This window comes from Quercus suber, unplaced genomic scaffold (assembly GCF_002906115.3).
Source record: "Quercus suber isolate HL8 unplaced genomic scaffold, Cork oak 2.0 scaffold_89, whole genome shotgun sequence".
NCBI lineage: Eukaryota > Viridiplantae > Streptophyta > Magnoliopsida > Fagales > Fagaceae > Quercus > Quercus suber.
The window spans coordinates 1180111-1206347 of record NW_027069554.1 but is presented as its reverse complement, the minus strand read 5'-3'; the positions used below and the strand labels follow the sequence as shown (position 1 = coordinate 1206347).

Below are 26237 nucleotides of genomic sequence, written 5' to 3'. Positions count from 1 at the left end.
TGTTAGTCTGAATAAATTTTTACTCATATATGTTCATCAAAAAATAAACTTGTTCTTCATTTAATTTTGTTCTTTATATATAGTTATATGAATTTATACAAGCATATCCATGTATAGTTGAAATAATTATATTCTATGTAATTTTTTGTTAACATACCTGTTAGCAGCATCCTTCGTCTTCTTGGTGCAAATCAAACTTTTTTGGACAAGAGCTTTGTGGACGAGGGTGAAGTATGAATTTTTTTTTTCCTGAATCAATGTGAAGTTTGAATCGTTTGCAGCATCCTCTTTTTGAATCACATTTTTCTAATGGTATTACTTTATTAAAGTCTTGCATTTCTTCTCAAAAAGAAAAGTCTTGCCTTCTTTCTCAAAAAAAAAAAAAAAAAAGTCTTGCCTTTTTTTTTCTTCTAATGTAAGTAATACAGTTACTTATATCTGCTTTCTCTTTAGGTAATTCAAAAAGTATAGATGATGAATTGTTTGAAAGAAGTACTAAAAATAAATTCTAACTACATATTACATTATTTACAAAATATCTCACATTATATAATACTAATTGAATGCATTATCTTTCCTTGCAAAATAAATTTTTTTACATACTTATTAAATAACAAATATAAATAGTTTAATTTTAAAAATCGAATATATTGTATAAACTATACTTTATCAGAAAATAATCACATCATTTTAGGAGAGTTTGGGAATAACACTTACAAATCTAATCTACTATTTTCAATTTTTCATTTAACAAAAAGACAAATCGTCAAAGCACATCATATGGATCTGCGACTAAAAACTATAAAATGCAAACACAAAATCACGACACAGGCCATACATAAAGAACATGCATCCAAGCTCTGTTAGTACAAAATTGTATATTGTAAATGCCATTAAGATTTTAACCAAACAGTAATAAGTAATCTTATCAGGATCATTTGTGATTAAACTAAAAATTCAAACAAAAATAAAGGGGACTTATTTTACGGTCAGCAGACTTCAGTCATCAAATATTTCCATCATAAATTATAATATTGACAATCCCTGATTTTTTAGAACACAAATTTTCCCCTGCTCTCTCCTTTTCTTTTTTTTTTTTTTTGTTTTTTTAAGAAAGAAACAGGGGGCGGGCTGTTTCAGTGAACTAGGACAGGTTATAATCCGGGAGGGTGTGGATGTCGATCAAGAGTAATATATATTTCACAATTAAAGTGTTCATCAGTGTGATTAGTCATGAAGATGCTGGGAAAAAGGATTGTTTTGTCCATAAGACTCAGAAACGAACAAATCACCATCAAAGAGAAGGGCGTCTTCATTAAGTTTAAATTACAATACAATCCTGCGGGAAGAGTATTTTGACTATTTTCCTCTAAGCCGTACAAAAAATACATAACAAATTTCGCTTTTCTCAAATCAATCCCTGGCGCTGCAAATCAGTATATGTCTTCTTATTGTAAATATTACCCTCTTTGTCTTCGTATTCTTCTTCAAGATCTGGGCGCCACTTGTTCACTCCTTGACGTTCTTGTATTTTCTTCCACAGGTCTTTTGCTTCCTGCATAAAGAATGCACATGCATACTAGTTATTATCGAGAAAAGAACATAACATTATTAGTACTAATAGGAAAAATACTTCGCACGATCACATGCACTCATCAGCTCTTCATAGATTTGTTTTGAGCTGTGATAACTTTAAAACTAACTTCTTTTGTGAAGATTTAGGATTCTAATCAATTTGTTTTGTTATAAAATGTTCTCCAGAAAATAATTATCAAAAAAAAAAAAAAATGTTCTCCAGAATACATTTTCAGCATTTTCGGGTGTCTTTTTCATTGTAAAACCTTGGTCAATCTGAAAATAATTTCAGTTGATAAGGAAAACACGGTTGTAAAGGGTGTAAAATGTTTTACAGCAATTTTTTTGTTAAACATTTTACAAAATGGCACTTTCTTATTCTACGGCAATACCACAACAAATGAACCACAATTCCATAGATGCCAATGATAAGTTGATTTAGGATCATCACTAACAATAGAATTTAAACCACAAGCTTACAACAGGCATTCACTTTGGCCATCCTTGTCTCAGCTGGGTTTCATTTATCCCATGGTTCTTTAAAGACAACCAGATTTTCAGACACCGTCATGAGATAACAACAGTTGGAAGATGTTGAGCAGATAAACTCATGCTAATCAGTGATACAGAAAAATTCATTGGAAAAAAAAGCTCTGCAAAAGCATACCTCAATTGATGTGATTTCATTGAAGTTCTTGGTGTTTGGAATACCAAGGCAGCGCATCCCATGTTGATGGCGCCATTCCTTGAAATGCCGTTCAAAAGCCCTACGACCCCAGTAACTGTAGTTCCCACATATCTCACACTTAAATTCCTGAAAAGAAATAAAAAGAAATCAAAAACCTAAGCCATAAAAACCCCATAAAAGATATCGCCAATAATAGACACCAGTGCCTGATTAAGCCAACAAATAACTCAAATCCCAGAGGAAAGAAGGACAAGAAACTACATATCATATTTTTATCACCATTATACAACACACTATGCAACACAATGCTGGTTAAAAGACATATGACATCAGTAGTAATCTCTTATTTTCCCATCTCAACAATAAAGAACAATGGTTCTTATTTCCACAAAGTTTTTCCCAAATTAAACAATAGAATATTATCAGTTAATTAAAGACATAATTGAAGAGCACTTTTCTTTTGTATCATCCCATGTACAAGGAGCCCTTTGGTGCTTTTCTTCATGAAATTTAATTACTTCTAAAACAAAAAAATGCAAAGCGCTGGAAGATACAGATGATATGATATACCATCTGAAAAAATTGTAACAGGAGAATAAATTTACATTGTATAGCTTGAAAGGCTCCTGCAATTAGATGGGAAAAATACCTGACCAAGACCATGCAGCTTATACAGCCAATATGGTATAGGCTTCCCATCCCAACCCATTGGCAACTTAAGGGGATTGTAAATTTGCTGGTCGTCTTCATCACTTTCAGTGTCAGCTTGTGTTTCCTCCTGCACAAATAATCAAATCCATCCATGTAACATGAGAGCCAACACAAACTAGAAGATTCAAGCTATAACAAAAGCATACTGTAACCAACTCAAAGCATATTTCTGCACGAAGCATGGAGATACAAATCTAGGTAAAACCACATTTTGATAGGAAGCAAAACTATAAAAATAATCCATTTCTGGGTCAACAATCCCTGCATTAGACACAATTTAATCTAAATGCATAGCTCAACAAGAAGGTAGAAATATTCTCGGTTTTTATAAGGTATTTTTTAAAAATTAAAATTAGATGGTTAGAATGGGGTGGACCGTGGACAACACAGCATGGTGCATTTTAAGAATAGAAGCAACTTATACTAGGCATAGTCTCAAGATGCTAGGTAGCATATGTGTTTGCCCAGTCAGCCAATTAAGAGGAAAATTAGATTCTGAAGAAGAACCTGCTCAAACTGTGATGAATTTAACATTCAAGTCATCATGTTGCTTTTAAGGAATTTCATGCCCACCTCAAGTTTTTGTTAGGCCCAAGTTGTGGACTCATTTCAATATCTTGATAGATATACAGGAGGTTTTATTTAAGAGACAAAGCTGCAGTTAAGGGTATACACATGATGAGAACAGAACCACCTTGAGGTGGTTCAAAACTTGAAATAAAATTAATATTGTATACAGCATGGATAGGTTATCCCATCAGCAGCTCCCAAACTAATCACACCATACTGAATGCTTAACCCTTGCCGTAAATTAAATGTGTTGCATTATAGACACAAGACGCCACGGAACAGACACATTAAAGGATTTAACTAAGTCTTTTCAAAATCAGGATTTGAACTTCTACCTTAAATGCTTGGAAAGACTGAAATAAAGGTCTATTTACTCACCTCCTCACGTTCTGCTTCAATTTCCTCATATGTCAAAGCCTGCTTCTTCACAATATTGTCTCTTGTTCGTGCAATTGTCTGTGGAAGATCACAAAAGAAAAAAAAAATCACACATGTAGTTGTTAAAGAACTATACATTATAGTTAATATATATATATATAAGAACTTTTGTATGCATGTATCTAAATGCCCCCAAACATAAAAGAGTAATTCAATTATGCACAATGGGCACAAACATAAGGTAAGATTAGATGAGGATGGAACACAGGCTAACCTCATCCAGTAAGTCACACAATTTTTGCATTTTGGCTTCCATTAGGGCAATTTCTTTTGAATTCTCGTCTTGTTGCAGAGCTGCAGCAGTCCCATTTTGTTGAAACACACGTGAACCTTTGGCAAAATGTTTCTTGTCCAACTTCTCAAGTGGTGTGTTCTGCACAATAGGTATAAGGGGGACTGAAAACTAAGTCAAATTAAAAAATTGACATATGGATAAAGAAAGTTTAGAAGAAAGTAAGCTGAACATCATATAAAATCAGAATTCAGGAATCAAGGTCACTCCCAACCAATAAGCTATAGCTCCTCCCATTATGATGGAAGATGCGGTTGTGGGCTCAAGACCCACTGGGTGTGTGTGTAACTTACCAATAAAAAAAAGGGTCACTCCCAACCAAACAAGACTGCGTGAAGATGGATTCAGAACACAAATTATCCAACTTTTAAAAAGGCTAAAGAATAATGACTACTTATTGAAACTCTAATACTTGAAAATTGAACAATATTTTATTACCTTCCAAGGCCTCTCAACTCATAAGGTTAAGCAAGCAGTCATTCTAATCCTCTAGCCAATTTCATTCAATATCATCCCTATCAGAAAGAGCATATAATTACAGGATATCTAGTAGTTCCAACATACAACTATTGCATATTCAATTTAAAGCATGTTCACCATTAACAATAACATAATTTAAAGGAAAAAAAATGGTTTCCTCCCTAAACAGCAGATCCAAATTAATAGTAATCACAAAAACTAAAAGTTGGAAAAAGTGATAATAATTTTAAGAACTGACTAGGTATTTGACTAAAATTTAATTAGAAAGTAATGCACAGACAATAACATACATTCACATCCTAGAATTTTTGCTAACTAACACCTTATATCTTTTACTAGGGGGGAAAATGATTCACAATTACTTTTGTAAGGAAAAGCCTTTCTGCACGCTGCTGAACAGTGCCACCCGTCTTTAGTCCTAATGCAGCCAATGCCTGCCAGGCAACAATACAGAGATCAATTAAGGAAAATGGATCTAAAAAAGACAGCTGGAAACATGTATTTAACGTAAATACATTGAAACTTGTTAAAAGCAACAATGAATGGTTGGAAACATTTGAATCGAGGAAAGAAAAAAAAAAAAAAAAGAGATTCTAACTAATTGGGGACACTTCTAATAAATTTCAATTTTCATTAAAAATTACTGAAATTGCATTGATTCATATTATCGCAACAAGCACCTCAAAAACCAGAGAAACAGATTCAGAAGCCTTAACGCATGATATATTGAGAATATTTCCTTTATCCTTGAAACTTACCAACTCCATTCTGAGTGCATTTGAAAACTTCCGGCAAATATGATTAGGTAACACGTGGCAGAAAAATATGTTATGCCATAGGAGTCTAAAAGAAACTTTGACCAGATATTTGATAAGCATCTTCAAGACACCATATTTCACCACATGGAAAAAATGAATACCCTTCCATGATCATGTTTACTTTTTACTCTCAAATTTAGTAACTCAGTTAAAATTAACAACAAACACTAGTCGAAAAAATAATAATAATAATAATAATTAACAATCAACATAAGAAGATGAGGATGTAAGAACTAAGAACATTGACAGCAACAAGAACAACTGTGATTATAATTACAATATCAACAAATTAATTGGGTCCTTGAAAATGCTGTTCTCATGGATTTCAGCTTCCTCTACCTTTGCAGCTTGTAAGTTGTAGTTCCTTATCAGGTTTTTATTAATAATCGAAACTTTAGATTTTGTTTCTTCTTGTTTTATTTTCTGAGTTGGGTCCTGTGTATTTCCCAACATCAAGAACAGAACTGATAGATCCTGAGTTTGAATCTTTGGAGCAACTTAAACATATGTTCTGGAGCCTTACAACTATAGGTTTATAAATGAAAAAAATAAAAAAGCATTATGCAACAGAAACGTTGCTGAAAATAATGATATAACTACAAAAAAAAAAAAAAAAAAAAAAAAAAAAAACTCCTTACCTCCTTTAACTTTTCAGGACCCACTTCCACCAACTCTTCAACTGTGCTGTAATAATCAAGATCAATTACAGTGTGCTGAGCAGGAACATGTCCATTTTCTTGACCCATGTTCTCCCATCCTTCTATCGCATTATTTGCCCATTGGTCTTCAAATTCAGTCTCGATCTGCCACAAACCCATCATACCTTAATTTTTATTGAGGGAAAAAAAAGCAACACATATAAAAGGTTCTAAATCTAAAAGATTAGGGTCTACAGTATTTTGATGGAATCTTGTTCACATTCCATATATACAAATTGAAGGATGAAGATGAAAATAGCATAAGTTAACTATGATAAATTGATTTTATGAATTAAAAATTACTTCCAATACATGAATTTTACACAGCACTTTAAAGCCTATCATGCTATTAATTTCTATAGAATAAATCAAAGGATGAAGCCGAGGATAATATAATTTAACTATAATAAACTGGTTAGTGGTTTCTGGAACTAAATGCCTTCTGACACACATGTATCTTACATAGCACTTTTAAAGCCCACTAAATAAATTATTTCCAATATAACCAATTACAATCTAGGCCTTCCAAGTTCCAACAGTACCAAATAACCTCTAATTCACACAGCTTAAAAGCAGTATTAGAAAGGAAAATACAACTCACACCCATACGGAATTAAACCCATGAATTCAGTCCACCTCTCGTTTATGAGGCTAGGTTAAGCTACCTAGTCTAAATATTTTTGCCATTAATCATATTAATTTAGCAAGTGCCTAAATTAAAACTTTAAAAATGAGTCTCAGTATTGTACTTATCAAAATAAAAAGGTCTCACTATTGTGTGAAAAATAGATCACATGAAGTGTGTTTGTATACCTTTGAGAATATTCTATCAAGATCTTGCAAGGGCTCTGTCCGCTGAAAAAAATATATTAGATACTCCAATAGATTCTCCATGTATTCCTTGTATTGCCTGCAGAAAATCAAAATTGCAACACATTTTCAAGGCGCACGTAAACAGATATGAACCATCATTTTTGTAAAATATTTATGTACTTGCACTGTTGCACATATACACGTACATACATGTGTGTGTGTGTGTGTGTGTGTGTAGGGATTTACTATCATTCCCACTTTCAAGTTAAAGATAGCAGCCTTCCCGTTTTTGTTTAGCCAAATATTCCCCACTTTCTCCATATAAGGTGTGGGCATTTTTATCCTCATCTATCAAAACCACCCTCACAACTCACACTACCCCACCCAAGTCACGCCATGTCTAATCAGGTCATACCATGTCTCCCTATTTGTCCCATTGTTTCCTCTCTATCTCACGATATGCAACTCGAAACTGCCCCAGGAGATCCTTAACCAGAGACTCATCCCACTTCTGCTCTCCCACTCTATGTAACTGACTAACTTCTTAAATTTACTCTCTCTCTCTCTCTCTCTCTCATATATTCAAATGGGTACTCATTAACAGTCATAGGCATTTTGCTTTCTCTTGTTTGAAAATTTCAACTTCATCATCACCAGTGCCTGCCCTGGCACCTTGGTTACAGCCACCAACAAGGACATTCAGTCCTTCAACTGAGTCCACTATCCCTGATCTCTACAACAGCAAAGAGTGGATCAAGGATGTCTCTATGATCTGATCTCACAAGGCTGCCTCTCCCTTAACTCAAAATCCTTGTGAATGAACATTCACAACCAGACTTCTCCTTGATTTTTGTGGGGAGGATGGAAAAACCCTACATAAATATACATAAGATCAGACTGTACTTTACCTTGTTAACTTCAGTTTGTGGGGAATCTTCTGTGGTTGTGAAAAAACATCTAGGTAAGTAGAGTACTCGGTAGAAGGGTCTCCAAATTTAGAATTAATGAACTGATTAAATAATTCATGCAAGTCTAGGTATCGCCCCATAGCTTCCTGAAAATAAAAACTCAAGTTATTACAAAAAGACAACTGAACAGTGGCAAATGGTACTTCATAAAAATACAAATAAGATTATCATTATTAAATGCCATAACCTGTTTGAGTTGAACAAATAATATCTACAACCCAAAGAAAAAAAAAAAGGTGCTTATTCAACTTATAACACATACTTAAACTGCCCCTCCTAAAAAAAGGGAAAAACATTGCAGTAACATTTGCTTCAATACAAAGCAGTAGACACTGACGGTGATTAATATCACAAACTATAAATAGTGAGCAATATCTAAACGAATTTTTTTGGTGATGAGACTGACCTTTTTTTAAATTACTTTTGGTGATGAGACAGCTCATAGCCTCATATCATAGCATTTATTTATTTTATTTTATTTTTTTTACAACATAGCAATAGTAAATCATTGATTTTATATGCTACATAGCTCAATTTGGTTTTTTTTTTAAAAAAGGGAATAAATTAAAATATATATATCCTTGACCAGTGAACACCAAAACAAGCTAACAACCAGTTAGCAAAAACTACAACCATTAATCAGCAGGGTTAGGCCTGCGTAGGAGGCTAACCTAAGCTCAGACCAAGTGTAATTAACCTACACAACTTAACCTTCAAATTTCAGACTGGACAAGCCACACATGGCTTGTAGAAATTTTACGAACTCAGGCTGGCTTGTTATTCTAGGTTGTATTGGTCCAATCTTTGGGGTTTTGAGCTAGCCTGTGGGCTACATTGGATTCACGCTACAAAAGTAACCAATAATATGACTTACCTTGAAATATTTGACCCTAAATCATCATCAGAAAACCACAATATCAAACATAAGTATAAATGTCGTCCTGTTCTGAGCCCACAACCACTGTAATATTATGTCCATTAAGGCATTAACCAAACCAGAATGCTAAACCCCATTCTGTTTTGTTCAATATTTTGACCAATTACAGTCCATTCTAGCCATTTCAGTGTGTTTCAGCCTATTTTGGCCAGTATAACTGTACACGCTATACGCTTTTCAGCCCCATGCAGTTTTGCATGGTTTATTTGTAATTTTATAAAATCTTAACATTTTGACAATTACCATCTTTAATATAATTCTCTTACAACTCAATTCCTACTATTTTTTCTTATCTTACTTTCATTTCATTTTGAGAATAGTAACGTCCAAATGACGAAATATATAAAATGCGTTGTGCTAAAGCTCCATAACTCTTGTATATGGAAAAGTCTATTACTCTCTTCTTCTTCTTTTTTTTGCTATGGAAAAGTCTATTACTTTGTCACGTCAAGACCAAGTATAAAACTTTATTTTGTGTTCAAGTCATATTTATATCAATTATTCAAAAACAATAAGCCAGATTGCTCTGATGCCAGCATTTTCCAGTTCAATGGATAAACCAGAATGTTTTCTAGAACGGAATTTATAACTTTGATAGCAGACCCTACATAGCTATAAAATTAAGTTTGACATACTTCAAATAATAATAAACATGAGACACATATATATCTAAAGAGTAAACAAGAAAAAAACATATAAGTTAAATAATTGAATATCTAACTATTGGTTGCTGGGTTGGTCTTGGCAAACATGTTAGATTCAAGCCTTCGGAGCTCCAAATGAGGTCCCTACCAGAACCAGAATCTATTTCGTGCTAAAAACTTAAACTCAGGCGAAACCCAGGCTTGAAAAACTCCAAGCAAAGCCTACACAGAGCCCAAGTTAAGTTGGGCTTAGGTTAGGCTAGCTTTCCGAAATTGCAAGCCCAACAAAACACTTCTTCAAATAGTTCAATATATTCTTCATATGATTGTGGTGTCAGGTTTGAATGAATGTATAAAGTTTTAAGAGACCATAAAAAAAAAAGAGAAGTGTAATGCATTGGTTGTAATAACCGTCATGGGACAACAACGCGCAGAACTACAATTAAACATTTGGTTAGATATGCTGTGTATAAAGAAATAAAGAGCGAAAGGCACCTCTCCGCTGAACTCAATTTGCGGTTCCTCCTTAAGTAGTCCCTCGAACTCCTCATTAGCATCAACAACACGTGCAGCTGGATGCCTTCTATGGTATTCGCGAATCTGCATATATGGTGATGATTAAAAATTTTAACAAATAAGCAGTTCAACCAGTCAATTGCAAGATCACAGTTTAGGACACACAAATAACAATATTTTCTTTCTTCGTATATACTAGGTGTTCTGTAATAGCTCCATACATATTTTTTTAAACATGTGTTTAGACTTTAAAAAGGAGTAAGGACAAGTCGTAATCCTCCACTTGGTCCAAGGACCAAAGATAAATCTTTCTTGGTAAATACAGAGATTTAAAAATGAATAGTAAATATGAATACACTATTAATTCGAGAGTTGAGACTAAATATCCATTTCGTGCATGTAGTTAAGTGAAACCCTGGACGTCTCTGATGGAAATACCAGGAGGTGCCAATTGAGCTAAAACGCCCTTGGCATTACAATTATGCTGGTAATTTTGTTTTCCATTCCTCGAAATTTAACGACATCGGAATAGTAATTTCTCAACCTTAGTTTTACATTTACTTAGAAACCATTAATGAATAATATACCTCTTTCAATCTATCATAGAATGCACTAAACACGTTTGTCCCTGCCGCGGTTTGGCCTCCAAGAGCTGCAATCTCGTCTTTCCTGGCATTATCTTTATCTTCATAAATCTCAACCTGAAAACAGAGCAAACTAAGCTTAATTCTTGTTTCAGCACCGAAACACTTCACAAAAATTGAACACCGATTGGCTTCCAAAAACGCTAACCGACTTTAGCTAAGCACGATACGATATAGCTATAGCAACTATTTGATTCAAAATCTCACATTCGATTCATAGCAAGCAAAGAGAGAATTGAACAACGATAAGGAAATAGAAAGAGAATTGAGAGAGAGAGAGAGAGAGAGAGTACGAGTTTATCGGTGGTGGAGATAATGGTATCGATCATGTTGCGAACGCGGTGGCTCTGAAAGAGGCGGTCCTTGTTGGAAGTGGGCTCGTTCTGAAGGTCCTTCACTATCAGCCTCTCCAAACGCTCCACCTCCTCGTGAGCCGACCGAGTCACCTCCAGCAACGTCGACGACATCTTCTTCTCTCTCTCTCTCTCTGTGAACGATTAAGTTAAAATCAGAGTCAGAGTTAGGGTTTTTCTCTCTCTCCTCTCTCTGGTAGTGAACTGTGGACTTTTTTGTTATAGTTCTCAGTGCCACGTATATTTTTGTATTTGTATTATTTTTGCGATTTTTTTGGATGTTAAAGGTTTAAAACTTTTTTTTAGGGCAAATAACGCACGCTCCTTTAAAGTTTGGAGAAATAACACTCACCTCAAAATTTGAAAGGAAAAAACACTTTTTTTTTCTGAGATTTGAAAAAAATAACACTCCCTCCCTTCTCTTAATATTAGTAATGGAATATTTTAATTTTTAAAAAGTTCTCTTCTCCAAAGTTTAACCATGATTAGTAAAAATAGCATTCACATAAAATAAAATAAAGAATGAAAAGAGTATATTATAAAACATGTTACTTATGTGGATTTTTTAGTCTCTTCTAGCACCTTTCCAATTGATTTTTTAAAGTTTGATGACCCTATTAGATTTTTTTAATCGCACCTCTCTCCAACACTTTGGATCAAAATTTATGAAATAAAACAATTTGCTGAAGCTTTCAAGCTTTTATTGTTTAAAAATTTACTGAAATTTTGGGTTTTGTAAAACTTTTAAGAATAAATTGAGGGCAATTTTGGGAATATATTCTTAACCAAAGGGTAGGTTAGTACACAATGTTTTTAACATCAATTTAACAGAGTTTAGTTAAATGAATGTCAATGAGGGAAAATGTTTTTCCCCTTTAAGTTTGGGAGTGAGTGTTATTTTCTCAAATCTCAAGGGAGGGGAGTGTTATTTGCCCTTTTTTATAATGCTTGGGATTTAGTCCAAAAACGTGTGATCAGATTAAAAAGATTGGTGTTTTTTATTTATTATTTTATAAGAGAAAGATTGGAAATGAGTAGGCCATAAATGAATTGAGGCTTTTTTTTTGGGGATATATTCTATAATTGTAATAAAACGAGGATTTGAATGGTAGTCATTTATGTTTGAAGTTTTTTTTTTTTTTTTTTTTTTTTTGGGGGGGTGGGGAGGGGGTTAAATAAGTGATATGCATAGATTAAGAATTAATAAGTTTGTAATAAAACATTTTAGTCTTGTCAAAAGCCAAATGGCTTTCCACCCATGCAGTGTTTCCATGAAAACTACAAAAGAGGAGATAGTTCTCGATTCAATCTTTGTCAATGCATCAACACATTGGTTTAATTTCATGGTAAACATGCTCAATCCACTTGCTAGGGATAGCTTTCAATATGTTCCGGCAATCCAACAGTTGAGGTTCTATTAACAAGTTTACATTATCGTTGCTCATCAAATAGACTACACTCAAAGCATACAACTTAGTAATAAGGTTGTTTAAGCCAAGATCCTTAGCGAGAATTAATCTATCACTTAAGGCCCAAAGTTTATCGGCGAAATTATTGGTAAACCCAGGAGATCTAGCGTAGCCTTTGACCTATTCACCATTATGATTTCGAATCAAACTACCTCCTCCTGCTTTGCCAAGATTCCCCAATGTTGAGCAATTAGAGTTTAATTTGAACTACCCCCTAGTGGCTTCTTTCACGACTCAGGGACAACGGTTTTTGAAAAAGAAATCTAGGCACTCGTACCAATCTAGAAGTATTATGCACTATTCTGTATGCATCAGTAAATAAATTTTGGATCAAGAACTCCAGTCCTGAAGACAAAGGAATTCTCGTAATTGCCAATTGAGCTATTAGGGGTCTTTATTTGTTTATTTATTTTTTATACCATGGATAACAAAGTTCAAGGATACAAAAGAAGCAAATAACGAGATTGTTGGAATAATCTAGCTGCGGTGTACATGCATATTTTAGTCTACTAAAGCTTTATAAAAAAACATTTGATAGAATGGTCCTTGGAACAGTATTAATGGTAAAGTATATACCATGTTGAAGGTAATGGATGTCCCTTAACATTATTAAACATTATTAGGGCTTTTAATTATAAATTAATTTAGTTGTTTATAAATAGTTATGATGGGACCCCACGGGGGGGCGGGGGGGGGGGGGTGGTGAGGGATTGTTTGTTCTCTAAAGTCATCAGATTTTCACAATCAATCAATCATACATGAGAGTGCTATTATAAGTCATTTGGGAGGAAAGAGGGAATAGACTTGCAGTAGGTTGCTCGACTTAAACCGACCATTTAGCATTTAATATTGAGAAGCTGTTGGTAAGTGAGGGTAATTAATGCGAGGTGATGGTTATTCCCTTTACATGTGCTACCTCATCTTTGTTAGTGTTAGGCATTTAATATTGAGAAGCTGTTGGTAAGTGAGGGTAATTAATGCGAGGTGATGGTTATTCCCTTTACATGTGCTACCTCATCTTTGTTAGTGTTAGGTTTGGGCAATCTAGCGAATCTACAATAAAATTGCTTCCCAAATGAATTATGAAATATTGGAACCAAATGCACAATTGAAAGTTAATTGTATGGAAAAATAATGGGTTTTGCCATTGGTTAGGTCTTGGACATATTATCTCATTGATGATATAGATTTTTTTTATTTTATTGTAAAGACTTACAATACTTAAACCTTCAAAAAGGTCTAACTCTTGAAGGCTTAAACAAGGCTTTTTAAACTCACACACACAACTGAAATTAAACGATGTGGGACAAGAGCCCCATAGGAGACCCTGGATTAACTCACCACTTAGCTGAATCATAGCCATTTGTTTTTTTTTATTATAAAGACTTACAATACTTAAACCTTCAAAAGGGACTAACTCTTGAAGGCTTAAGCAAGGCTTTTTAAACTCACACACACAACTAAAATTAAATGATATGGGACAAGAGCCCCATAGGATTTGATCTTTTTGTAATTAAAATTTTTTTATATGGTAAGATAATAGGAATAGTATTACTTATTTTGTAATTTTTTTTAATTCAAATTTCCCATGAACAAGAAGTCTGTACCTTTAATGTTCAAACCATGAACTTGGTTTTTAATGCATCCACAATGTGAAAGAATCATCACATTGTCTTTTCAACAAAGAAGCTTGTTTCTTTAAGCCTTATTCCATTGAATTTTCATTATGAACAATTCATCATCTGAAGACCTCTTCAAATCCAAGCTAATTGCTCTTTCTACCATGTAAAATTGGCTCCATCAAAGCAATCCAATTTCACCAAATCATGGTTCAACATCTTCAAAGTTGTACCACTATTTATTTCTTTCATTATAGCAAATATTGTCTAAGATTGTTGGGGATTTCACCATATCAAGGAGTATAATGAAAGAACAAAATGAACACATCAAGTAAATAGAAATTAGTGATTGACTTTGAGGCACAATTGAATGTTATCCTTAGACAATATTTGTTCCCATATGCAAGTTGCTAAAGGTTTCTACAAACTTGTCCCCATGATACAACCAAGTTTATTGGGTTCTACAAATAGTAATTTTGAAAAATACCCACAAAATTTCTTATGTTTCTTTAAACTTACTATTTTGGAGAGAGAGTTTATTTTTCAAATGAACATAAACCTTTATTTATACCTGTAGGGTTATAACCCTTTCAAAAGGTACATATAGAGAGTTAATATGTTTCATAAAACCGTTCACATTGCTTGAAACATTTTCAAACATTCAAAATAGTTATTAGAAAATTCTACAGAAAATCAGTTTTCACAAGTCTTGATCAATCGAAAAGAATTGAGCATCGATTGAAAGTTTTTTTCGATCGATCAAACAAGAATCGAACACTGATCAAATCAAGCCAAGACTCTAGGATATTATTTCTCATCACTAAACAAAAGTTTTGACCAATTGAACATTCTAAATTTCAAATTTCACTTAGAAAATTTCAGAACTTAAATTTTCACTTTATTTATTTTATAAATGAATACTCTCAAACCTTATATCATTATTACAAACATACCCATGTATATACCTATATATAGAAAAGAGAGGGCAATAATTTTATTGGGGGGTTGGCGGTCTTAAAATTTTTAGAATTATTTACTGCGTCATTGTCTTTTACAACATACTCAGACTTGATTGGTTTAATAATAACGCCTCTAGATTTGAGAGTTGAGACTTAGGATGCACAAACACTTTATTTAAGATGTCATACTTGTGTTGTATTCATATTATATTTAGTGTCTTATTTACCATATCATATTATAGTTTTTTAGAGCATCCACAGCAGTGGTACTATATAGGTATAATGCTATTTTTTTAGCTCTCAACCACAAAAAACACCACGCAGCAGTGGAGCTAAATCTAAAAAATTTAGCTCCTCAGCTACAGTGCACATCTATCTTTAGATGTGCACTGTAGCTCACATCTAAAAAAATTTATTTTTTTATTACACTCTCTCTCTTCTCTCATTAAATATATATTTCCCATTCTCTTTCTCTCTCCGGCTTCTCTTCTTTCTTCTTTCTTCCTCCACCGCCAGCCCGGTCTCACAGCCTAGCCGCCAGCCTAGCTTCAACCCATCACCGGCGCCAACCTATCTCTCCGATCTCCCCACCCTTTCTGCCAAAAAACCCATCTTGCCGATCTCCCCACCCTTTCCGCCAAAAAACCCATCTCGCCGATCAGACCCAAGCTCTGGATTTCGTGGGTTTCATTCGTCGATCCAAGCTTTGGGTTTCATCATTGAAGCCGCCGCTTTCTTCCTCCGCCCAATGCTTTGGTTTTCCGTCGATCCAAGCTCTGGGTTTTTTTTTTTTTTTTTTTTTTTTTTTTTTTTTTTTTTTTACATTGCTTGAATTTGATTGCCGTGGTGTGGGTGTTACCTGGTGGGTCGGGTGGGTGTGGGCTTGGTTGATTTTTTTTCTTTGTTATGGGCTGTGGTGGTGGTGGTGGTGGTGGTTGTGGGTGTGGCTGATGGTAGAGTGGGTTTGTTTTGTGGTGCTGTGTTGGTGGTGGTTGTGCCGTGCTTTGTGGTGCTGTGGGTTTTTTTTTCTCTGCTGTGGACTGCTGGTGGTGGTGGTGGTGGTGGTGGGTGTGGGTGTGGCTGAAGGTAGAGTGGTTGTGGTTGGGGCTTTGGTTGTTATTTTTGGGGTAGTAGGATATATTATTTTATTATAGTGATTATATTATTTTATTGTGTTAAAAGCTAAATAGATCCATTGCTGCAGCACAAGTATAGATAAAATAGATAAAGTGACTTTTTGTGTAGCTAAATAGCTAAAATTTTGCCTCCACCGCTGTGAATACTCTTAAAATTACTCATACCGTTTACGTCGGTTGAGATAGCTTGTTCTAAAGGTGCGCACGACGAAAACGCAAACTGAGACAGCGTTTTATTTACGGGGAGTACTGCCTACCCACTCGTTTATAGTCCGGATTTGCTGTGACACCCACTATGGCAATACGATAAACAAAGCCAATAGTCAATGGCCACATAAACCAAATTAGCAGCAAAAAGAAGTCACGTGCAAATCACATGATCTCAATTATGACGCTTCAATCAACGATTGGTTTTCACAGCCCAAAAGCACGGTATATAACTCTATTCGCACAACACCTAATAAATACTCAGGTCCATGTTCTCTACGCACTTTCTCTGTACTCGAAAAAGCCATTGAAGAAGCAAAGAGAGCTTTGATTTTCCATCAATGTTGAAGCTCAAGGAGTCTATGTTGGGAAATGATGATGAAGAGGGATCAAGAGAGGGCTTCTTGGATGAAGAATCAGATGGCTTTTTTTCTCTCTCTCCTATGCAGGTACTGTTTGAATATATATATATATATATGAATTCACACAAATTTTAATTTCAAGCAGCTGGGTTTTTGTTAATTTGCGGTTTTATAAAACTATTCTCGTTCTGGGTTTTGATTTTGCAGAGAGTTTATGCCTTTGCCGCGTTTTTTGTCGCTGGTCTAGCTTGTATGATCCTGGTACAAGCATTTGTTCACTCTTTTTTAGTTGTTTATTATTTTTTTAATAATAAATTTTTGAATAAATGTGTGTATATGCAATGTTGTGTGTAGAATTTAATTGGGTATTATGAATTTTTTTAATACTATGAGTAAAACGCATTGGAATGTAGGATGGTGTTGGATTAGTGTTTTTTTTTTTAAAGTTTGTGGCCTTATACAGGAGTGAATGGCAAGAGAGGATTCTTATAGCTGGCCCCCAAAGTAGTTGGGGTTAAGTTTTGATTGAGTTTTATTGCTTTTTTAAAGCAATAATTGGCAGTGGTCTTAGGTTGTCAAAGCTAGGAAAGTAATTTTGATTTGCTAATCAAGTGGACAGAGTGATGTAATGGAAGTTAATTAGTGATTACAAGGCCCTTATACTGGTGGCGAGGTTGGTTGCGAGCCTCTTGTAGCGGTGGGCATTGGAAAAATCATTTAGTGATAAGAATGTAGGATGGTGTTGGATTAGTGTTTTTTTTTTTTTTTTTTTTAAGTTTGTGGCCTTATACAGGAGTGAATGGCAAGAGAGGATTCTTATAGCTGGCCCCCAAAGTAGTTGGGGTTAAGTTTTGTTTGAGTTTTATTGCTTTTTTAAAGCAATAATTGGCAGTGGTCTTAGGTTGTCAAAGCTAGGAAAGTAATTTTGATTTGCTAATCAAGTGGACAGAGTGATGTAATGGAAGTTAATTAGTGATTACAAGGCCCTTATACTGGTGGCGAGGTTGGTTGCAAGCCTCTTGTAGCTGTGGGCATTGGAAAAATCATGTAGTGATATAAGAATATTCATGGATACAAGTTGGTGATTTGTGATCATTTTTTCACCATCTGAGGTTAATGATTTTTCATAATTTTTTTGATAAGTAAGAAAAAAAATATTTATTAACAGAACTCAAAAAAGAGGCACAACCCAAGTATGCTGGAAGTATACATGACATAAGCCACAAAGTCATCTAAAACTGAATAAATGAAGAAACTTGAGCATATTGGAAAAAGAATGACCACTCAAGGCTAGCTGTCATCCAATCATACATAGAACATAAGAGGATTGTTTTCAGCTCTAGAATGGATTGCCCATTCCCTACAAACATACAAGCATTTCCTTCTCTCTAAATAATCCACTCCACACTATGCACAAAGGAATCACATTCCAAATATTAGCATTTCACTGTCATCAAAATCACCCCTTACAACAATTCGATAGAGCCGAAAACTTTTAAATTTGAGTTGTATGATGGTTTTCATACATTGATATGTTAAATTTGTGCCCATTAAAGTTCTAATTTGTTTTGAAAAAGGTAGACAAATACTAAAAAAACATTAGTAGAAGTTGTAAAAACATGTCAATTAAGGAGGACACGAAGAGTATGACTTTAGATAGAATAGAATGATGGTAAAGAACACATGTGGCTGACCATGATTAGTCTATTGAGGATCCATAGCCAACCCCAAAATTTTGGAATTAAGGCTTTATAGTTGGTCCACATTTTGCAATAGAGAACTTTCTTAATTTAGGAAGATTGCAGGAAATTTATAGCCCAGTCACTAAGTGTCAACATATAAATGTAACTGTTCTACCCTTACAATATATTCTTATCATTCTGCTTCTTTTGCAGTCACTTATTGTTTTTGCCAAACCCATCAAATTTGCCGTACTGTTCACATTTGGCAACCTGTTGGCAGTTGGAAGGTAGGTTAACTGATAATGGATTCAAGCAATGATTTTTTAATATTATGTACTTGGTAACCAAATTAGGCAGACTATGAAGACCAAGATATCCTTTGACGGTTTACTTGCCATTTAAAAAAAAAAAAAAAAATTTCCCTTTCTCTTTTAAAGAAAATGGATCGACAGTTTTTACTATTGGATATTTTTGTTGAGAAGAATAACTTTTGTGCTTTTATGTTGGGGGGGGGGGGTTGGGGGGAGTGACCAACTTCCTTGATCTAGAATTCATCACATTGGTTTAACTTGTTTTCACATATTGTTGTCCTATGGCAAAGCTTGGGTTCTGATTAATGAAAATCAAATTAACCAGATTCTCTGACATATTTGTGTCTGTCCATGTCCAAAATTATCCACCTATCAAGTGCTGCTATTATGATATGCAGGGATGAACTTCAATTGGTTTACATGTGTTATTAGTATTAAGTTTCGGTATTGATATACATAGCAACAACTGTTGTTGGTTCACTTTAATTGTCCTTCCTTTGGTTTAATTTTTCCTAAGGTTTTTAATACTCTAAAATTGTGGTCCTGTTTGGCAGCACAGCCTTCCTCCTTGGACCTGTCCAACAAATGAGGATGATGTTTGATTCTGCTCGTATCTATGCAACTGCTATTTACCTTGGATGCGTTGTTTTAGCTCTCATTTGTGCTCTCTGGGTAAGTTTGCGATGTTGATTCTATAAAAATGTAATTGAGGACTGTTAATTGAAATCTGCAGGCTTTAAAAGTTGATGGATCAGGGATTCTCAATAATCTTGGTAAAATGAGGGATATTCCTTTGTTAAGATAGTACCAATCTTCAGGAGCAAATGTGTCCTCACAGGATACTTTTTTTTAGAATTATTCTTACCTTTCCTATGTTTAACTTATGAGATGAGATAGGAAAGACTGGGTATATTATTTGAATTGATTCTTATAGTGTGGTATCTGATGATGTGCCCTGACCATTTTCCTTAAAGTGGTGACTCTTTTTGCGTATTTTTACCGGCAATGTCAACTTTGTTGAATATGAAACATTGATTTTTTGGTTTTTCAAACACTCATTAGAGTGCTGAAATGGGTTGAAATTTTGAAATGACAAGCTTTGGAACAAACTGGTGAAATTTGTAACCCCACTTTTCGTTGCTTTCATGTCAACATTGCCCCCCCTCATTTGCCTCATGCCCCTGCTCTGTGCAGTGCAAGAATTTCCATCATGTATCAATAATATTTTCCCTGCTTTAAAATTTATTGATATGCTGGAAAGGGTCTAATTCTTAGAAAGCCTCAGATTCTGACTTAAAAGGTTAAATTACAAGCCCCCTAAGTTCTTTGCAACAAATGTGCCATGCCCTCCCCTCGTCTGTGTTCATGCTGCATCTTATTAAAAAATACTCAAAGAAGTCTTAAGCTTGCAAAACACTTTGCCATTATTTTCATGTTCATGATATGATTTATTAAGGTACAAGAAGTGATTATTCCTTCTCACTATTTCTTTTCATCTTGCAGATCCATAACAAGATTTTAACAATAATCGCAATCATAAGTGAGTTATGCGCCCTTATTTGGTGAGTTTTCCTTTCACAATCACCTCTCTCTACCTTAGTTTTGTGCCCAAGGAGAGGGAGATCGGCACTTTCCTCTCTACCTTAGTTCACTTGTTAACAGTCTTCATAATTTGTGTTTTATATTTTACATGCTCTATTTCTCTAGCAAGATCTTTAATATAGCTTCACTACTCTTGACTTTGTAAGACCTAGCTAACTTTTCATGATGGTTTTGATAGGCACTGAGCATATTAGTGATGAACTGTTTCAGGTACAGTCTGAGTTATATTCCTTTTGCTCGGAGAATTGTCTCTGGATTGATGATGCGTTTATGTGACACTGAGCTTTAGAAGTTGAAGTTGATCTTTTGAGAGAGTTGAAATTTTGGGATGCGAAATTTTTCTTTGCTCTGTTATTATTAATGTTTGAGTGGGTTACCTGCAAAAAAAAAGAAAAAAAGAAAAGAAAAAAAGAGGTTTTGAAATGCCCCGACCAGATTTAGGTTGGTTTTTTAAGGGCTGTGATTGTTGTAGGAAAAGATAATTGTACATTTCTTAGCTGCTGCTTCCCATTCCCTTTATTGTCTTTTGATTTTGCTTTACTTTCTTTTGGTTAAGAGTTTGCAAAAATTTCTCTAGCATTATTGCATTTTTTTTTTAAGGTTGAGTTATTTATTTATTATTTATGTATGGCTTGGGATTTTTAATCAGACATGCAGCTATTAAGCTGGTCACCACCTCAGGGAGATATCATTTAAAATAAAAAATAAAAAAAACCAATAATTTTATTTTAAAAAAGAAGAAGAAAGAGGATATAAAGTAAAGAGTAGGCCAGTGCTATAGAAAGCCTAATTGTATTGGAGTTTTCTATAAGAAGGGCCAATTTTAAGCAAGCCAATCTCTTTTAGTAATAAGTTTGTGCATGGAAAAAGTTTGGGGCATCCCATTAGAAGAAAGCTGCTGAATTTGTTCAAGGCAACAAGGAAACCCTAAACTTGTCTCCTCACCCAAAATCATTGACAAAAATCATTTATGCTGCCTGTGATTGTTTCTGGTACCGTGAAAAACAAAAGTCAATGAAACTAATTTTTTGTGATCAATGTAAATCAAAGTAAAAAGGATTGCGGAAAATGTTTTCCCCCATTTCCTTGTGTCCTCACCCTCATAGTCCCTAAATTCCTTTGTGCAACCTATATTACCACTAGCATGCTTATATGAAATATTCATGATTTTCGAGCAAGCAAAATGGCAAGAAATTTTTTTGAACCATTTTCAAATACTCAATTAAATACAAAAACAAGGTTTTTTTTTTTTTTTTTTTTTGTTTTTCCAATCCCATAAAAAAAATTTTTTTTTCCACAAAAAAAACTTCCTTGCATATTCTCAGCCCAAATCATAGTGGGCTTTCTTATCCTACTAACTGCAACTTAATGGAGAGGAGAGCCCAAAGAAGATTGGATTCTCTCGATTATTTTCCAGCCCAACTAGCCACAATTGTTTGATTTATAATTTTTCACATCTTTAAAGCTAGGCCCCTCTGTTTTTCAGCTGAACACAACACATGAGTCATCCAGTTGCAACATAACTCTCAAAATTAAAACTATCACCAAAGAAACCATTGGTAGTCACAGTGAATAGTGTCATAAATGGCCAAAGGAAAATCAAAACAAAACAAAACAAAAAAAAAAAAAAAAAATAATTAAGTCACTGATTAGGCAAAGACAACGATAAGCCAACTTTCTTCCTCCTTTAATTTCCAACAACCAAACAATGATATAATATGACATCAACTCATCACCCACAAGCATGTGAAATCCAAACTCAACTACCTTAATGCTTGCTATCTACCACATACAAAACTGTGCCCTTAACTACCAAAACTTGAATGCTAAGTTATGAAACTTCCTGAACCCCACCATCTCCCACCTCCCCCCCAAAAAAAAAAAACAAAAAACAAAAAAGTTTATGAAACTTCATAAATATCACCATCTATTTATTGTCATCAATGTGACTGACAATTCAATTCCATCATGTCTCTGTGGCAAATAAAGCACTTACCGTGACAATGGCATGCAGAACAGGATCATGTTAACTTGTGTAAACAAGATCACGTTCCCATAAAAAAAAAAAAAAAAAAAATCATGTTAACATGACATACTTTTCGTACCCCAAATAAATGACATTTTAGAACTTCTTTTTATTACTAGGGTCTAGAGTGTGCAAGATCTTTCTTCATAATGATTATGGATCATGGGAAACATTGGTGCGAGTTAATTAAGAAGCCTTGAGAATGCACGGCTTATAATAGGCCACTCTTGTTTTGTTTTGTGTTTTTTTTAAGCAACCATTTTATTAACAAAAGAACAAGAAACAACAGCTAAGAAACCAAATATCTAGCTTGCTTAAGAGCTAATACATCGCAAAATACAGAAAAGGGTAGAGCTAAGAATAAAACAACTTGAATACTTGTTTTTGAAAGACCACGAAGCCAGAACATGGGCAGCTTGATTTGCCTCTCTAGGAGCCCATTTAATTTAGATTGAATAAACTGACAAAGAGCAACCAACTTGATATGTCTGAACATAGAACCTGAATTCTCCATGAAGATGCAATGGATGGTCCATTAATAGCATCTATATAGATCTTTGCATCACTTTCAACAATGGCTCAACTAATACTATGTGAAACCAATTTCTGAGTTGCCCAATTTATTACTTCAGCTTCAGTGACAGGAATATTGGTTTCTACTTATTTTGAGAGAGCAAAAACTAATGTCCCTCCCCAATCTTTACCAACAACTACTCTCTCCAATCTCTACCAACAATAGACCACTCCCGTTGGTTGTTGCATAAGTTAACTTTTTATGCTCATATCAAAAGGGAAAGTAAAATGGCTGCTTCCCCGTAACTTCAAAAGAATCACTCAAATTCTATAAACGTGAGGAACCTTTAACTTTTAACTTCTAAAAAGGTGGTATTTGGCTGTTCATGACTCACAAGCATTGTGAATCCATCAATAAACTATGCATGGAATGATGAAAGATACTTTTACACGGCAAAAGTTTAACTAGGCATCATTCTTATTTGAAAATTCTGCATTTGCTATAGAATTCAGTTCTAAAATGCACCATCACCACAACCGTTTTTAATCATTAATAAAGTTTAAGAAACCCACATTTTTGAAAACAAATTTTATTATAATCAAAGTCATCATGGTTGGTGTTAGAATAATCAAAGCAGTCCATAATTACAAACAAACATCACAATCATTAACATACATGTGTGCAAAAACTCCAGTACACTCCTTTTCCAAGATTTTTTTTTACCTTATAGGCACACAGAATCAATTATCAATAGGTAGAGTTTTGACTAATGAAACACAAAGTCGAAACTTCGTCCCCAGCAAGCTAAAAAGCAATGCTTTATTGGGTTGGTGGAAATACTTTATAATTAGTTACCTCAAAGTTGTAGTCTTTATATTATAATTTATATAATATAGTTTTTTTTATTCCGATGAAACTGGTAAACATAAGCTTTTATAGTCTTTATTTAATTCTTTCAACTACCCACTGAATAAGATTGGATGGTCTAGCAAATACTAATTATATCAACCTACCACTTTGTCAAAAAAAAAAAAAAAAAAAAAAAAAATATCAACCTAGCTACCACTATCTACTCTTGGCTCTTGATGAGCCACGAGTCAACAAAAAACAACAAAAAACACCATACACATTCAACAGTAGTTAGGACAACTTGGAATAACAAGCATTGGCACTGTTAAATTAATTATAAGGAAATTGGAATATGTCGAAATGATTGCTTTTAAACAGGTGTTAATAATACAGAGTCAACCAAGTTTGGAACTCTGTCAATTATCAAGAAAAGTGTGTATTAGGACAATAACAATGAAGCTTCTTTTTGCACCTAAAACAAAATGTTAGATTGCAAATGTGATTCTCACAGATTTTTTATCTCGTTCATCATTAGTAGAGATTTTTTATTTACTTATGATAAAATCCTTTGCTTTTGACTACCTATAGTGCCAAAGGGTTCTTACTTTCTTATCACAAGGAATTCATTGCTTATGCTTTTGTTACTATAATATGATTTCTTACCGGAAATTACCCATTTAATTGCACCCTAAAGTGAGTTTTGTAAGTTGATGACTATTAGTATAGGGACGCAGTTTGGGTCCTAAGCCCAAAAAGTAAGTGGATCTAGGCCTAATGAGTCTAATATAATGAATTTGTAGAGAGTGTGTTAGAAAACTAGGTTACAATGAGTTGGGTGACAATTATAATGGATCCAGATGACAATAAAATAAAAGTAGACTGGTTTTATCTAAGGAAAATTATCCTTGACATAGTCTGAGGAGATCAGTTCTTGTATATTTTATTTGAAGTTGGTTATAAATACAGTTCTAATTGCTATAGTCTTTCTTTCTTAATTCTCTGATCCCTTTCTTTTAGGGCATTCCTTCTAATTTATACTATTTCTCCCTTCTTATCTCTACCTTCCACGTGGACAGTAGATTGCTTGTCTTGATCTTTGTCCTATCGGCATCTTCATGAAGTCTTTGGAGGTAGCTGTAAGACTAAAAAACATTGTTCAGAAATCATTTCCTCATTAATGCGGCCAAAGAGTTAGTTACAGAGCATTCAATGCGGTGGTAGCAGTTTTCTCTTAGATATTTCTTAGCTCCCATCACTCATGTATGTTCATAATGCATGTCCTTATCAATAGAACTTCCTGGAACGTCACCCTAAATGATATGACACACATTTTGATCTTTGTCTCGTTTAGCCGATTAGGGAATATTCCTCCTCGGCTTACTTTCCCCAACCCTCTAATTTGTAACATACTCATGGGGCTTTGAATATTACATCTTCAATATTGTTTATATGTCCTCGGACTATTCAACGCCCTTGGCTAAGGCTCAAGGCCCAATATTTATATACTTTTGGGCCCTTACCCCTACAATTAGCTTTTTGTCAATGATTTTTTATTGACTTATATAATTACAACAACGTTATTGTTGTACAAAAACCTTTTTTTTTGGGAGCTACTATAGTTGTACAAAACCTATATGACTGTTGAGAATTTAACTACAAAATAGTCCCTCATTTCTTTATTTTTTTCAACTTTTTCGTGTTTGTTTAACTACAAATTGAACCCTCATTACTTTAAGACTCTTATTATTACTTTTTAATATTATTAATTCACTTAATGGCGTCAAATGAATCCATGATTTTTTTTTTTTTTTTGTTTGATGAGAAAGCGATAAAGTTACCACAAATTTTATTTCAAAAAATTTACAAACTTGCGTGGTAATGAATATGATTGGTGACACTTCAATAAAATAATAAACAAATATTTGAATAATTTTTTTGTGATTGATGACACATTAATTTGTAAGACCTATATAATAAAATTTGTAATACCTCTACCGTTACTTAATTTTATAGTCCCTCTTAAGAGAAGGGGAAAATGTACCACTTACATAATTTTTTAAAAATAAAAAATTCACTTTTTACTTCGGAGGCTTTTTTCCTACCAATGGCATAGGCCTTGGACAGGCCCATTTTTCACTTTTAAACTCTTAATTCTTAAAAGTATTTCAAAGATTACTAATAAAAAAAATTTATTTACATTTTTTAGTTTTTAATAATATTATATGTGCCTTTTTAAATAGAATAAAAATTAAATTTGTTTTGTTATTTAACTCAACTGTTTTGCTAATTACAAAGGAACATTTTTTGAATGCTATCTTTGCCTTAGTTTACTTGAATTTTTTTTTTTTAATGTTTT

The 26237-nt window shown here is 33.9% G+C and overlaps 2 protein-coding genes across 2 annotated transcripts; one reads left to right on the top strand and one right to left on the bottom strand.

The window, feature by feature from the left end:
- Positions 1 to 1296: 1296 nt before the first annotated feature.
- On the bottom strand, positions 1297 to 11373 carry LOC112017984 (splicing factor SF3a60 homolog). The gene is made up of 12 exons (XM_024050485.2): positions 11086 to 11373; positions 10736 to 10849; positions 10128 to 10232; positions 7992 to 8137; positions 7084 to 7180; positions 6211 to 6375; positions 5117 to 5188; positions 4197 to 4355; positions 3923 to 4000; positions 2913 to 3041; positions 2243 to 2389; positions 1297 to 1555 (listed from the first exon to the last, which is right to left on the bottom strand). Exons 1-12 carry the CDS (start codon positions 11257 to 11259, stop codon positions 1409 to 1411), a joined length of 1533 nt encoding a protein of 510 aa, XP_023906253.1. The 5' UTR covers positions 11260 to 11373; the 3' UTR covers positions 1297 to 1408.
- Positions 11374 to 16793: 5420 nt separating this feature from the next.
- Positions 16794 to 21071, top strand: LOC112017987 (uncharacterized). The gene is made up of 6 exons (XM_024050491.2): positions 16794 to 16984; positions 17105 to 17158; positions 18793 to 18866; positions 19445 to 19562; positions 20394 to 20452; positions 20703 to 21071. The coding sequence occupies exons 1-6, from the start codon at positions 16877 to 16879 to the stop codon at positions 20779 to 20781; spliced, it is 492 nt and encodes a 163-aa protein (XP_023906259.1). The 5' UTR covers positions 16794 to 16876; the 3' UTR covers positions 20782 to 21071.
- The last annotated feature ends 5166 nt before the right edge of the window (positions 21072 to 26237 follow it).

Coding starts and splice junctions, on each gene's coding strand:
- LOC112017984 (XM_024050485.2), bottom strand. CDS start 11,259: ATGTCGTCGACGTTGCTGGAGGTGACTCGGTCGGCTCACGAGGAGGTG. Junction 7,181..7,991: donor CACAAACTGAAGTTAACAAG/GTAAAGTACAGT, acceptor GATTTTCTGCAG/GCAATACAAGGAATACATGG. Junction 3,042..3,922: donor TTGAAGCAGAACGTGAGGAG/GTGAGTAAATAG, acceptor TTATTTGTGCAG/GAGGAAACACAAGCTGACAC.
- LOC112017987 (XM_024050491.2), top strand. CDS start 16,877: ATGTTGAAGCTCAAGGAGTCTATGTTGGGAAATGATGATGAAGAGGGA. Junction 17,159..18,792: donor GTCTAGCTTGTATGATCCTG/GTACAAGCATTT, acceptor CTTCTTTTGCAG/TCACTTATTGTTTTTGCCAA. Junction 20,453..20,702: donor GAGTTATGCGCCCTTATTTG/GTGAGTTTTCCT, acceptor GAACTGTTTCAG/GTACAGTCTGAGTTATATTC.